Source organism: Oculina patagonica, chromosome 4 (assembly GCF_052425735.1).
Source record: "Oculina patagonica isolate OP01 chromosome 4, crgOcupat, whole genome shotgun sequence".
NCBI classification, from domain to species: domain Eukaryota; kingdom Metazoa; phylum Cnidaria; class Anthozoa; order Scleractinia; family Oculinidae; genus Oculina; species Oculina patagonica.
Window position 1 is genome coordinate 62,363,092 of NC_135761.1, and position 15,090 is coordinate 62,378,181.

General features: G+C 36.3%; 1 protein-coding gene across 1 annotated transcript; it reads right to left on the minus strand.

The window, feature by feature from the left end:
- Nucleotides 1-6,540: 6,540 nt before the first annotated feature.
- LOC144650972 (arrestin domain-containing protein 3-like) lies at nt 6,541-14,438 on the minus strand. Its single transcript, XM_078510817.1, has 5 exons — nt 13,707-14,438; nt 10,410-10,654; nt 9,306-9,513; nt 8,550-8,710; nt 6,541-7,646 (listed from the first exon to the last, which is right to left on the minus strand). The coding sequence occupies exons 1-5, from the start codon at nt 13,951-13,953 to the stop codon at nt 7,227-7,229; spliced, it is 1,281 nt and encodes a 426-aa protein (XP_078366943.1). The 5' UTR covers nt 13,954-14,438; the 3' UTR covers nt 6,541-7,226.
- Between the last annotated feature and the right edge of the window lie 652 nt (nt 14,439-15,090).

A 15,090-nucleotide genomic window follows, 5' to 3' on the forward strand; every position in this document is an offset into this window, starting at 1 on the left:
CGGTCTTTTTCTTTGAAGAGGCATTGGCGCCAGCAGTAATCAACTTGTAAATTTATTTATGAAATCAACGTTTTCAAAGGAGAAAATTAAAATGTGTATTTGTAACAGAAATCCCTGATAGTAGTTGCGATATAATTTAAACAAAATGTAATGGCGAATTTCTTGTAGAAGAGGTTCTTGCATATCGTTCCCCGCTTTTTCAGCTCAATTTCCAAAGCTTCTTCTTAGATTGCTTTTTATATTCAAACACATAACTTCGGCTTACAAACTATAAACAAATAGGCTTCCTCGACCAAACGACCCAAATTTAATCACTTTCCAAAGTATTATTAATGTTCAGATTAATATGTAGCAAATAAACTAAATTAAATGTAAAAATTTCCTATGAAACGCATTTTCATTAGAGAAAACAAATAATATTCATCAGCAATTCTCTCAAATTTAACAATTTTCCTGTGGTAATTTTCTAAAGCTTTTATCACAACTTCAATGTTGTTTTTCTGTAAAAGATCACAGAAGACCCGACCGCATCAACTGTATTCCGCTCTCCTATCTTAATAGCTTTCTCTTATCACGCAAACCGCAAAATTACGATCTCAGAAAATGTTGACAATATTATGAAATTCAAAAGGACAAAAAGACTGCAATTTTGTTTAAAAGTAATATTAAATTTCCAAGACTGGCTTTAGTTTAGGTCTCTACAATTTTAAAAAAAATATTGGACTGTCAAAACACTCACCTTTTTATGCCAGTCCTTTCAACCTTTAATTAGCATTTTTTTTCTTTTTTGGGCGAACGCACCATCGTGATGTCCTTCGCGATATCAGTACAGAATGAAGTTGGTACTTCAATTCTGAATTCTTTACAGAACTGATTAGCCATCTGCTTGTCAACGTATCCAGAAATGTTTGGCGTTTTATTGAAACGCTTCTGTGACAAACATTAAATACGGAAGTTCAATGAAGGATATTTGGAGAAATGCCCACGTAAACTGTCCGTTAATTTATGGAGTATGACGTCATAATTTATTGACATTGATTGGATTCGTATAGTGTGCATGTTTTTGCCACCAAAACCGCCAACAACTTAAAACAGATGTTACAATAAAATGTGGTGAAAAGCAATTTTTCAAAATGATAATTTAATCAGAAACCAGAGATTGTGCTTCAAAATGATGCAAACACAATGTGACACGTGGCAGAACTAAGGATGTCTTTCATCGCTTCGAAATTTGGATATAAAAAACCTACTGTTTTTAAATCAGAGACAACTTACAGTTGAGGGGGCAGTGTGATTATAAATAATCACGCAAATATTATTTGTGTGATTATAAATAATCACACAAATAATAATTGATATAATCGATAGTGTTTTCTTTGACGTAAAACTAACATAAAAACAAATGTAACCCCCTCATATCTTTTTATCAGTGTGCACAAGATTTTCTCTCTACGAGCAATGATAAAAGACGCTGTTTACCTTCGTTGAACCTTCGTTGAAATATAAACGAACACTGGGTCGTCCAGCAACATTTATAACACCAGAATCAAGTCGCCGAGACTGAAAACCTGTTATCCCTGACTTCGGAACACTTATATTTTGTGCCATTCATATGTACGGTAAAACGTTAACGTTAACCTTGCGAATTTTAGCCGAGGGCTTATGTCCATAACAGGTTTCTCGTTTGAGGTACGTAGGTTTTGAATAATTTTATTACTGAAGAAGTGTTCCGTATTCAAAATGTTGTGCCTTTTATAGTGGTATTTTACAAGGTGCAAGAGAATCCTTTATATTATTGTTATTATTATTATTATTATTATTATTATTATTATTATTGTTATTATTATAGGTTGTTCTACGGGGAAAGGGACACGTTTACATTTTGTAATTTGGGGACAGTATTCATGAAGATGTATATTTTTAATATAATATTATATATGTCGCTAAAAGAGGCCAAAATTCAAGTGCGGCTATTGGTGGCAACATGTTGAAAAAGTTTTTGCAATCCGACGCTGGGTTACAAGAGCGTCAACGTTATGAAACAAATAAAAAACTTTATATTATTTTAAAGTGAGCTTAATCAAAATGCGAAGGGAACAAGAATTATAAGATTTAGTCATCGCTAAATTCTTGGCGTTTCTCTGAGAATACGTTCCCTGCATGTAAGACACACAATATACGTCTGAGATATATTATATATGAGTTAAAATATAAATATGGAAGATAAGACCACTTTTAAAATAAGATGACTTTTACAAAAGTTTATAAAGCTAGATTAATTGCAAGGCTGGTACAACGGCAATATGGCAAAATTTATTGGCCAATATTTCAACAAGCATAACTAGTCTTCTTCAGGGCCAGAACTCTAATGTCAGGAAAATAACGTCCCTAAGAATTGAATTTAACAAGAAATGATTGTCATTGGTTTGCTTCAGGACGCCTTTATACCTTTCAGACCTTATACTTCAGTGAATTAATAATAATAATAATAATAATAATAATAATAATAATAATAATAATAATAATAATAAATAAATAAAACCTGAAAACCGAAAACAGAGGAACACAGGTGAAAGGCTTAGTAAATTTGGTCATTTTTGTTGAAAATAAATACAAATGGCGTCAGTTAAAAAACTTTTTGCAAGCAGACCATGCATGTGCTATATTAATTTATTCAGACCGGACCTATTAAAGCAGCGGAAGTATGGGGGCAATACCCCCCTCCAGCCTACGGACTCGAGACGTATATTCGTCTGACGCAAACTTTTAGCTTTTTAAAAGAGCTTCACTAATAACATGAAGAATCTCCGATTGCATTGCGCCCTTTTATGGCAACATTTTTTTCTTTGTAAGCTAACGTTGAAATAAATTATATACTGACCTTGATTTTAATATTTAGTCATCTTTAAACACAAAGTAAAATGTTGTTCGTACGTATCAATCTTCAAGCGCAGGCTTAGCGGTTAGCGTCTTACTTTCCAGTTTATATCTTAAAAGAAAAGTTAAAGAGACTTACGTCAGACAGTTTGGTGTATCAGATGTGAGTAGTTCTTATATGATTCCGTTGATGAAGTCAGATCGCCTGATGGTTCGCGCACGAAAGTTAATAGCCCTTTTCATTGTTGATTTGTTATATTGACATAAAAAGCAATTAGACATAGACGCAATGCAGGTTTGGACACATGTTGTCATAAACATGCTGTCATGCTGTCAGAACCATATGGTTATTTTCTTCTCTTATCCTTGAACTACTGCCGATCAAACCAGCAGCTTGACTTTGAAGATCAGTGACTCCCGATCAGGTTGTCAAAAAGTCAGCAACCTACAACAGTTTTTTTCCACAACTACTCTTACCCGGACGATCACACTATATAAACCAGTTTTAAACCGAGAAAAAGTCTTTATGAAACTTTCTCAGTTTAGGTTTGCAGTCACAATTGCCAGTAAATGATCGCTTTGAACATCGCTCTACATAAAATTGTTTGAGGCAAAGTAACCTAAAATAATTTTATTTCTTCGACATTTTTAAACTGAACTTACTATAGCTGGTTAGAAAACTCAAGAAAAGTATAATGTTTTGCTTGGTGTGCTCGCTATTATGTTTGTTTGTATTATCATGCAAATAGGAAGTTTTTTACAAAAATGACCACTGAGTTAAAATTTTCAGTCATTGCAAAAACTTAAAACTGTGTTACTACGTTGTATTATGAATAAAATGTGAACAATAAAATGATCCAAGTAATTGAAAAGAAGATTTTTCTAACACTTTAGGCAATAAATGGAGATGCTGGTAACAGGCACAATAAAGACTTTTAAACTAAGGGCCTGTTTATATGGAGGAGAGTTGTCCCTGGTAGAAGGGTTACCCTCCATACCGAGCCACCCCGGGCGAGAGAGCTTTTCATACGTTTCTTTATAAATAGCTGCGAACTGTTTATATGAGAAATTGCAAAGTTGGCTCGGGGGGCAGCGTGACCCTGGGAGGAGGGTCACTCGCTTTGAAGGTAGGGTGACCCTGAGGAGCGAGCCAACTCTTTTCCATATAAACAGTTTGGTTATTTTTGCCTCGCCTACCAGGGACAAGTTGACACATACGGAGCATGCGCAAATGCTACAATCGGCCAAAACAACATCGAAGTCGGCGGTAAATTTTTCCAAAATGGTCTTTGTCGATGTTTCGACGTTCCTGATTTTAGAAAAGGCCGCCATAAGAGCTATTTCAGAATAACTCTTGCCAGTCTTTTGAACCGAGAGGGCCAAGTTTTGGCTCGGTCAACAAGGACAACTTTGTCATATAAACGCTCGGCAAAAGATTGCTCGGGGGAGAGGGTAACCTTCCTACAAGGGACAACTCTCTTCCATATAAACAGGCCCTAAGAAAGGGCTTTTATTTTAAATTACGACATCTGCTTTTGAATTTTTATTTGTTATTAAAGATATAAAATATATATTTTTATATGAGGCGCTTCGGCAGTGTTTTATTTAGAAAAGTTGGTCTTATCAAACAATTAACAGTAGGAGGTCATCTTTTTGATGTTCAGCGAAAGCACGACATGAATTTGATAGAAATTGCCATTTAAAATTAATGACAAAGTGGCTAATATCGAAGGTTAAATAATAATAAATAAAAACTTTATTTATCCTGAAGGGCCAATCAGTGATCATTAGATCACTGGTATAAACTGGCGATCAGCATTAAGTATAAAATACATCTATTCTTAAAGTTGTAGAAGATTTATATATATACATATTAAAAATTGACATTTAATAAAATACAAGTATTCTGGAGTTTATGTATCAAATTCAAGCATTTAAAAAGAAGAGCAAAGAGCAACAAGCAAACAAAACAAAAAAAATTGAACCTAATTTACAGTACAAAAAAAAAAGAAAAATTGAACCTAATTTACAGTACATATATGATTTATTCGGTCCTGTTCCATAAAATGATTAAAAATGTGTGTCTTAAACTTAGATAGAGTGTTATTGATATTTATTTTTTCATTATTCCCAAGTTAATTTTTTATGACAGATAATAAAAAAAACAACAGATATGACACTTATAATGCAGCACAACGGTTGCAGATCTGAAGAGCATAACGTGTTACCATTTATTAAAACTACAAGTTCTTCCTCAAGGTTCGAACTATACTAAACCAGTTCAAAGTAATGGCCACACGAAGCATGTCTTCGGACTGGCAAAACCTGCACGCATGCGTACAGCAGAACATGTGTCGCGCCATGAGCCCGCATTTCTTTTGGTCAGCACCAAGAACGCAGCAATGAGCACCCTGTGCATGCCGAGAAAAACGGAACTGGCCAGATTCCGCGTTGCCAGTGCTGAATAATAAAAAAAGAAAGACGGTCTCTGGGGATGAGATTGTTAGTCATTGCTTTCGAATGGTGTGGTTTACTATCTTGTAAATAGGCGTTTGCTTATGCGAAATAGTATTGATCGCACACATTTTTCCTCACAATTACGCCCAACATCTCTTCTCTTTTCTCTTTCGTTGTATTTGGTCGCTTTTATTAAACTACTCAACTACTAAAACATTGATCTTTAAGCTTTATTCATTTTATTTATTTTTCAGTAATACTGTTATTATTTGATAACATTTTTATTTGGAGTAAGGATATTTTATTTTTTCCGGAAAAAGCTATTGTAGGTTTCATTTTTCAAATTCTACTATAAAGTCAGACATTGTGCGAGCATTCTGATATAATTGCCCTGTTGCTAAACAGATTATACCTTCACGAATAATAATCCCTTACCACTGGCATTGAAGTTGAAACCCAGCCAATAAGATTAATTGAGCAGATGTTAAATGCATCACTGATAATTATTAAGGATAAGTACCCTTATAGACACCAAGTTTCATTTAAACTAAAATAAAATACTAACCTCCTTAGTTCGTTCTTCCCATAAAGTAAGTGCCTTTTAATATAAAGTTACTGATTTGCAACAGGTGCCCCTATTTAATAAGCACCATTTGCTAAATTTCGCGCCAATTGTTTTGAGCTAAATTAGAAGTATGAAATTCCTAATTATTGAGTTCTGGTTAAAAACAATATTGTTTGATTGCTTATCCTTTAAGAATAGCATATTTTTGTACTTAGTCTTTCGGAAATAACAGAAATGTAAGGTCAAAAGAAAATTATCTGTTCATAAGTTCTAGTCTAGTCTAGTCCCAGTCCTACTCCTGGTTCAGTCCTTGATCTCCTAGTCAAGTCCCAAGTCCCAGGACCCCTTTTTCTCTTTTAATCGAGCTGACGAAACATTTGAGTGCCCAAAATATTTTCCTATTGTCATTGATTGTTAGGATTCGGCTCACGTGGCAAGATCTACGTGGATGAATCGATCAGCATTAGCGGCTCCATATATCCTTGAAATACTTTGTAGTTTTGTAGCTCAATTTTGCTTCTCCTTCCTTTTGATGGGTGGTGGTAAAGGGGTGGGGTCCCTTCAATAAGGCCTCTCTGTATGTGCGAAAAAGTTTGCTTCGCTGCTGTTGTTTCTTCGTCGTATTTGTGTTATAGTTGCACGATAATTATCACTGTAATGATATTATGAGAAAAATTGGGGTATATCTTGGTGTTGCGAAAACTATTGCTTGTTAGTTATTGGTTAGTTACCGTTTATTGTCTTTTGTATCCTTTGTTTTATGTCATTTGGTTATTGCACAATTCGCATCACCAAGAAACTGTTAGTCACGTAGCTTAATTTATTTTCGTGGAGCATATTAAGTATACGTATGAATAAATGAAGGATCTAGAAATTTTGTCTAATGACATAATATTTCATTTAAAAATTCTTTAAATTTGGGTTCAGTATTTCTATTTCATTTTACAAAAAAGTATAATTGATATAAATCGCTATTCAACTATTTCCACTTCGGTCAACTTTATCTCGGAAAAACTTGAACAGTCGAAAACGGTCCTCCTCGTCAATCTCGAATTAAATTTTACCAAAAAAACAACATTTTACTAACAAAACAATAATATCAAAACCCAAAAATTCTAAAATTAATCTTTTTTTAGAAATCCTTATCGTTTCCCTTTCTTCACGGTCATTTACTTTTATTTATGATGTGAATAATTAAAAACCAGTAGCCTGCGTACCAACAGATTTTCGCCGATTGTATCTCACCACCAAAGAACTGAAACAAGTTTCGGTCGATGAAAGCTTTTTCTAATTTGTAATCATGTATAAATTTGACTTCACATCCAAGTCAGACAACACTAATGAGCTTAAATCCTCCATTATTTAAGAAATTTGTCGTGTCAGATTCTTTCCGAGTTGTAAATTCACGATCGGAGTTCGTCTCGTTTGTTAAACCATACGGATTAAAAAAATCTGTAAAATTTCCTTCGAGGTTCCTTGAAGACCGGGACATAGGGCTGATAATAAATTTATCCCTTTCGTCTTGATCACAGAATTCTAAGTTTGAATTATTAAGATCCCCCATTAAAGAGGTATTTCCTGTAATGCAGAAAAATGTTCCCTTTCTCCGCTTTGGACGCTGGGAAGCAGGTCTCACTTGTGAACTATTCTGAGCCGGCACTACTGATTCATCAGCGGAACATGCAATGACAACTGGAATTTCAAGGTAGCCGTCCTTTGAAAACTTCCCTTTTAGCTTTGCTCTGACCTGCACAAAAAATGAACAGCAATTAACATTTAACTACGAAAACTAGGTGTTCGCCTTGAGGGCAGCTTCTTCTTTCGACTGATAATTTTCACTTTTTCCAGTTGATCATTGACGCTTAGGCGTTCCGTAAATTGATCATGTTTTTGAATACCTTATTATAGGAAATTAACGCTTCATGAAATTAACGCGAATTTCAAAAGTTCGCGTTAATTGAAGTCGCGTTAATTTTTGTTAACGTTAATTTCCGCGCTGTTAATTTAGTGCAGCGTTAATTTCCGCGACCTTAATTTCCATTATTTTGGCTCTAGTTTTTCGATACAGTCCAGACGTTCTTATCTCCTAGGAAAGAGCATTATTTCATCAGGGTGGATGCTCGAAGCGGTCAGATTCCTTCGCTTAAACCATAGGTTTGGGTTTAGTATCACGAACATCGTTTCCGTCTCGGATTATACGCCTAGTGTTGAAATAAACTTGTTCCTGTTGTCTCAACAAGTGTTTTTCTTTGTGCACGTCGCGTTAATTTCTTTTATTCTGAAATGTTACCCTCTCTTTCGCGTTAATTTCCTTTATTGGGAAGTAATTTTCCCTTCGATTCGCGTTAATTTAAGTCGCGTTAATTTCAAATACCTTAATTTACACAAGCGTTAATTTCCTATAATAAGGTAAAACAATTATGCATTCTAACATTAATATTGTGGCTATTTGATGCGTATACTCGGTGTCCCCATAAAACCCTCTTAAAAATTGAAGTCTCTGTCTCGATTGGGTTATAGGAACTATTTTCTTGAACTATTCTAAATCGAACGTAACCAGCGGACAATGTCCCACTTGAAGGTTCGGTTAAATGAAATTCCCCGTTCTTAATTCCTTTTCACTTCAATACTTCACAAATTTAAGACTTACCAGTATGAAATAAAGAACCGCTATACACTTGCAAGATATGAGAGTTGGGAAGGTTGAGGGTGGAATAGCAAGGGATATCTTGGGAAATTCTTGCTCCCATCCGCGTCGAACTCCTTGTTTTCTAACGTAACATACAGTGTGATCACTGAAGGTCTTGCCACCTAACGATCAACGAGGAAAAAAAAAACGTTTTATAGAATTAATTAAATAATAGCGATTTAAGAGTCAGAAGAGAAACAGGGGTTCCAGTTCTACTCGCTAAGGTAGTGGATAGCTCTTATGGCTCATATAAAGATCCACCATCCACTTGAAAACTCTACCCGTAAACTGCAAACCCTACCCATACAGTTGTTAAAAATCTGCGCCGTCGATCTGATCAAGCTAAAGAAGAACTGGCTAAACCTTAATATGTTTTCTATTTTATTAATGGATTTTGCGGAAAGCGATGGGAGGTTCCTTTATATGCTTCCAGAACTCGTCTTTTCGGCCTTTAGGCGCTAGCTGCAAACCCCTTGATTATCATAGCAGGTTATTTGAGATCAACTCTTATTACCGGTCATACTTAAATGCCAACTAACAGGGAATGGAAGCAGGACGATTATTACGATTCATTTTTTCAGAATAAGGTCGTAACCAAGTCGTAAGTGATTTCAAACTATGGACAGTACTAGTGTTCTGGATGGATACAAAAATAATAAAAAAAAGCTAATGATAATCCCTGCTTCTAAGCCTTAATTCGAGAGCAACCAGTTTTACCTTCGACACCCACAAACAGAGTTCGCTGAACAAGAGACACCTCAGTATATGTTACATCACGTGATGTCTCGTTGGTAACCAATAAGGATACGTTGATATCATCGCCTTGTTTGAAGCCACCTCGGTCAGTCTCGGCCCTAAGTACTAAAGTCCCGGATCTACAGCATGGCCACCCTGTTCTTAACGAATCTTCTTCAATCACAGCATCCTAATATGAAATAAAAATGCAGCAAATTACCCATTCACTTATTCAACAGATGCGCGCGCTGCCCATATATGGTCAAAATGTTAACGATATCTGTCATCCGTACATGACAGATATCCTGCGATATTCGTAGGTTGCAAAGATTCGTCCGAAATCATGTAAAGCGCTGCACAATTACAGTTTTTCTATGTGCAATATGTGTTTCGTTGACAATTCGTTGAATAATAAAACAATTATCCTGCTCAATCTTGCGGAATATCGTCTGATTTTAGCCAACTCGGCCTACGGCCTCGTCAGCTAAGTATCAGGCGATATTCTGCGCGATTTCGCAGGATAATTGTTAATTATTCACTAAATTGTTGCCCAAGCATGGTCAGGAAGTCCTTGTTATCCGTCATCCGTACCAAAGTTTATATAGTATGTCCGTACATAACAGATATCCTGCGATATTCGCAGGATGCCAATTACAAGATTCGTTCAAAGACTTGCAAAGAACTGCATAACCACAGTATTTTTAGCAGTACAATAGTTTTTCGTTTACAATTTCTTGAATAATAAAATTATCTTACTCAACCTCGCGGAATATCGTCTGCTACTCCGCGCGCTTTGGCAGGATAATTGTTAAATATCTCAGTGTTAAAAGGTCATTGACTCGAACTTCATCGCAGCCTAGACATTTTCAATCTTAAGTTTTAGTTGCTACGACTGAGGAAAATCTCGTCTATAAATGTTTTTTTCCAACGAAGCTTGCACGGGTATGGTATTCTGTATGATCAACTTCAAAACCAGGCAAACGCCATGTTAAAAACAACCGTGCTAACGTTTACTTAAAGCTGTTCCCGTATAAGGTATGATTGACGGAGCCCGAAGAAAAGTCATTCTTAATCAACTGTACTTACCGAAACATGTTCAAAGTCTTCCAGGGCCACGTAATCACCAATCAGAAACTGCGCTGGTTTGGTCTTTACGTTATTCTTACCCAGGCTTCTTTCAATCACAGCGCGGGCCCAGTATCGTATGTTGCCATGGCGACCTTCGAAAGATGTTGGAAGATACTTGTCGGGGATGATAAACTTAAACGAGAAACGGTAACTTCCTTCAGAAATGCAAGCAGATGAGTTCACGCCATTTTTCTTGTCTTTTCCTGGAGAATAATAGGAAGCGAAATGACTAGTGTTAGTTAATTGGTTGATGTCAAAAATAATAATTTTTCATATAATGTGATAAAAATATCATTCTCATAATTTCTACCCAGTAATTTAGTGAATCTCCCGATGATGCAGAATACAGAAAAAGTATTAAAGCGAGAAAAGCATATCAGTTTAAAGGAGGAATGTCACGATATTTTGAGTCATTTTTCTGATTACTTTGATATTGAAGGAAACATCAAACAAATAGATTTTTAACATGTAGAAACAACAAAGGAGTAATAAAAACGCGAAAATAAACAAGGGTGGTTTTGATTGACGAAGATTTAGACGGATTTCGAAGACAATCTTGAAAAAACTTGCCAATTTTTTCAAGTTGCATTGTCCGTGACGTATCTCTTTTAGAATCGGTTTGACCGCAAACGGCAAAATTCATGCAAGGTTTCGCTCTCTTTGCCCATCAGACACTGGGTGACCGTTTAACTCACAATTTTCCTTAACAATTACCAAAGAAGACTCCAAGACGTTTTTTTCTCATAGAACGGTTTTCAGTCGAGTGTTGTAAAACCAAAACCAAAGTTATCACTCTGGCCAATCACAATGGACACAGACAATCCAATAGACTTAATATTCGAATCAAAAACATGAAGCCGACGCCAAGCGCGGGAGATCAAGTGTGAACGAGTCACAATCGGTTTTCGTTTTACTCCTGATTATCCGAGAAAGTGGCGAACACTTTTGACACAGAGTGAAGTGTATTAGTAGTTCAACTTTGGCTTTCCACACTCAATAGCCAAGCGTGCGATGTCTAAAGATATATATAATGCAAATCAGCGTGTTCTGAGAGGAATAGAAGAAACTAGGCGAAGTTTCATTCAGTGTTTTAGAAACACCGGTTGTTTTAGAAAGTGTTTTAGGGAAATCGTCCGCCATTTCGGGTTGTTTGTTTTATGGTGGATTTCCACTGACGCGTAAATTTTTACGTGCGTGAAAAAAATTAGAGACAATGTATGAACGGCCTGCGTAAACGTGCACGCAAGCCGTTCATACATTGTCGGTAATTTTTTTACGCACGTAGAAAATTACGCGTCAGTGGAAATCCACCTTAAGTGTTGACTGAGTCGTGACGTCACTCGCGCGTACACAGAAGCGTGGTATCGCGCGTGTGTCAAGTTCAGTTGTACGCGCGAGTGAACGCCAACAAAGTCCCCCGGATAAAGAATGAGAAATTTTCTACAGAGAGAGGGCCGCTGAGAACAGCAGAGTAGTCTTTCGTTAAACGCTGTCGAAGTTCTCTGACCAAGATAATCTTACCTTTCACAGGTGAAAGGATTCTACTAGATAAAGAAAGCGATTAACCGACTGGTGGGGTAAAATACATGTAACTTGTTTTCTTTGTATCAAACCCAACTGTTGCCTTATATAAAGACCACACATTGCGTCCTACCGGGATATAACAATCCGTATTGACTAACAGAGTTTTCGTGATACAAGCTGGCTTTTATGAGCTTTGCGTCGGAAAATTCAAAACATGCATGTGAAAATACATACATTTGACGTGGCCAGCTGAAGAGCGATGTCAATATGAGACATTGTTTGACTGATGTACTTCAAACATGCGTATGGATATCAATAGCCACTCGGGACTGTCAAAAACAAAATTGATAACACATAGAGAAATGGTAAAATTTACAAAACTTGTTTGTATAACTTTATCATTTTGACCTCTGGAAAACTGAAATACGTTTAGGAATGAAACAAACTATGATGAGATTTGTAAATTTATGTTTCAATCAGTTTTCAGAATCTCCGAGATCGCTTAATACATGTCTTAATATGCTAGCATCTTGCGGCGAATTGTCGGAATTGTATGCATGATTTATCATGAACAGTAAAATAAAATAAAATTTGCTTATAAATATTTTATGCGCCTTGAGGCCAACTTATAAGTCAATGTCAGAAGATATGATGGGTCTTGGATATCCGGCCGTGGAAGACAACTTATAGAGTAGATACGTTTTCTGGGGGTGTACTTGTCAAATTGAGGTATTGTACAATGACTAATCGGGCAAACGCCGTCGATATAGTATTGAATAGTAATTTATTCAAAAAATGTCGTTCAATTCAGTAGATCTAAAACAAAAAAAAAAAACATTCGTGTCAACTCGCATACCAGATCGGAATGTAAATTATACCTAAGGGCTATCGACACGAATTTTTTAGAAGGCGTTTTTTAATGGTTGTGGTCGGGTCTTTTATGACATTTGAAATGCCACGAATCGGAGCAGTAACTTTAAAAACCGCAACTGAAACATCGTTTATGTTTTTTAATTATAGAATTACTATTTTAATAAAATTTATTCCGAAAAGATGTCTCGATTAGAAAGAAATTCTTGGCTCAGATTCTAGGCCTCTACAAGACATTTGTATTCGATCGGAGAACCGTATATTTAACTCACAAAAAATAATGAATAGGGGGCAATTTTAAATATGGGTTACATACGGATTGAAAAAGGCTGACGGGCTTATATTTGTAATCCTTTTTTGTGATTCGCGAGTAGGACCTTGGGCGCCGTTGGAAAAATCGTGGGTTCATTGCTAAAATTTGGTCTCAACAGCAGTTTTTATTAATTATTTTACTGAATATCGGCTTGTGTAATATTGCCAATAAATTTATACCTTCACTTTGTCGCGAGACACTCAATAACTTATAAAAAAGCAACTCTGAAATTCAATATTGTCAGACTTAAGTCGGTCGACTTAAAAAGTTATAAAATATTCATGCTGTTAGAGAGAAAAAACCAACATAAACATAATTGCATCCCGTAGGTCGATACCTGGGTTTAGTTTTAGGCTTTTCTTTCTTTTAATTTCGATATAGCATAATTTGCATAATATTTATAATTGTTCAAATACTCAGTAGCCCGTCTGATGACTAGATAATTAAACATTCTTTGGAAAAACGAAATAAAAGTTTCAAAGCGATTAATAAAACTCCTGCCGCAATGTTTGAAGACAGCATACAGCGAGCTAATTAAAGCGACTTACCTTCGCCAAAAATGACCGCCATGGTACTGAAATATCGCTCTTTGTTGTAGTGATAACGAGTGTAGCTTCCGGAGTATTCAGGCCAGTTTACATACGCTTCACCTCGACATTCTAGCCGCATTTCCTTGATCTTTAAATCCTCCTTTAGCTTCAAATTCACTCGACCGCTAACAGTGTCGCCGGGGTAAAACACACGGTTCGCCTCGTCGAGTTTAACTTCAAACGTCTCGATTGCATTTGATGCCATTGCTGCACTGATTGTAAACGGCGATTTCTCCGAGCTGTACACCGCAGATTGGTTACGAAAATTCAAATATAAACTGCTTTACCAGGTCTCAACACCATTCTTCTCGCAAAGTTCCGGTGAGCGCATAATATATCTTTAACAAACGTTTTTAAATAACACCTTTCCAAAGTCGAGAATGCAAATTAACAGAATTAATTCGCTTTTCCAGTTTTGTTATGACTCTTTCACTTCACCATTACCAGTCCCTAGCAGTCCCTGGCAGGGTTCTGGCTTCAGGTAAGGGTCTTTCAAAAACAGTGACCGCACACACGGCTCAATAAAAGCCAAAGCCGGCCTGTATTTCAAACCTGCAAAGTGCTGTGTTTGTCCTCGCTTCACTTCGCCTTTGATTTGATTAACAAAAGGAGCAGTCCTGATCAGTCTCTTTGTGCTTCGTTTCCGTGACAAAGGCTGTTTTGTTGTGATAACATACCGGAAATAAACGGCACACGGTATTTAGCCTGCGTCCAAACGTCTCCTACATCCTTTAAGGAAATACCGTAAAAGTCTGATAAAGTTCCGTAAATAACCCCTGGGCCAATTTTTGTGCAGAAAGCTTGGTAATTGGGCCTATTTTCAGGTGAGCTTATTTCCGAATGGCTTATTATGGGAAAGATTTTTTTGTGTTTCAAAATTGAACGGGTTTATATAATTTTTGGCGCAAATGGTTAACATGATCTAAACACACAAAAAATAAAACAAGTTCTAAACACTCTTGTTTCTCTGCCATTTCCGCTGTTTGGGTTTTATTTCTTGTCAAAACAAGTTCTACAATTACTGGATGGAAATCAAAAGCCTCTGAAATACAAAACAACTCCTATAGAAAGGGTGGCCTTATCGGGAGGTGGGAGGGGGGTGGGTCTTATTATTGTATTTTTACGGAAGGGGTGGTCTACAACCACGCTGATGGATTTCAGGTGGTTCGTTTATTGAATGGCTGCTGTCACACCAGCGCGATTAATACAAAAAGTGATTCTGGTTCGTATATTTTCATTTACTGGAGAGAACCTCGATAAGGTTCATGTTTCGTGCAGATCTTTTCTGCTTATTAAATTATGCATTAATGTTGGTATGCTGTACTAGATTAAAGTTTTGCTG

Bases quoted from the DNA above. Each gene is read 5' to 3' on its own strand.
- LOC144650972 (XM_078510817.1), bottom strand. From the start codon at position 13,953: ATGGCATCAAATGCAATCGAGACGTTTGAAGTTAAACTCGACGAGGCG. The intron at 10,655-13,706 runs GTAAGTCGCTTT...ATTATTCTCCAG, and splicing joins GGCGGTCATTTTTGGCGAAG to GAAAAGACAAGAAAAATGGC. The intron at 7,647-8,549 runs GTAAGTCTTAAA...TTTTTTGTGCAG, and splicing joins CGGTTCTTTATTTCATACTG to GTCAGAGCAAAGCTAAAAGG.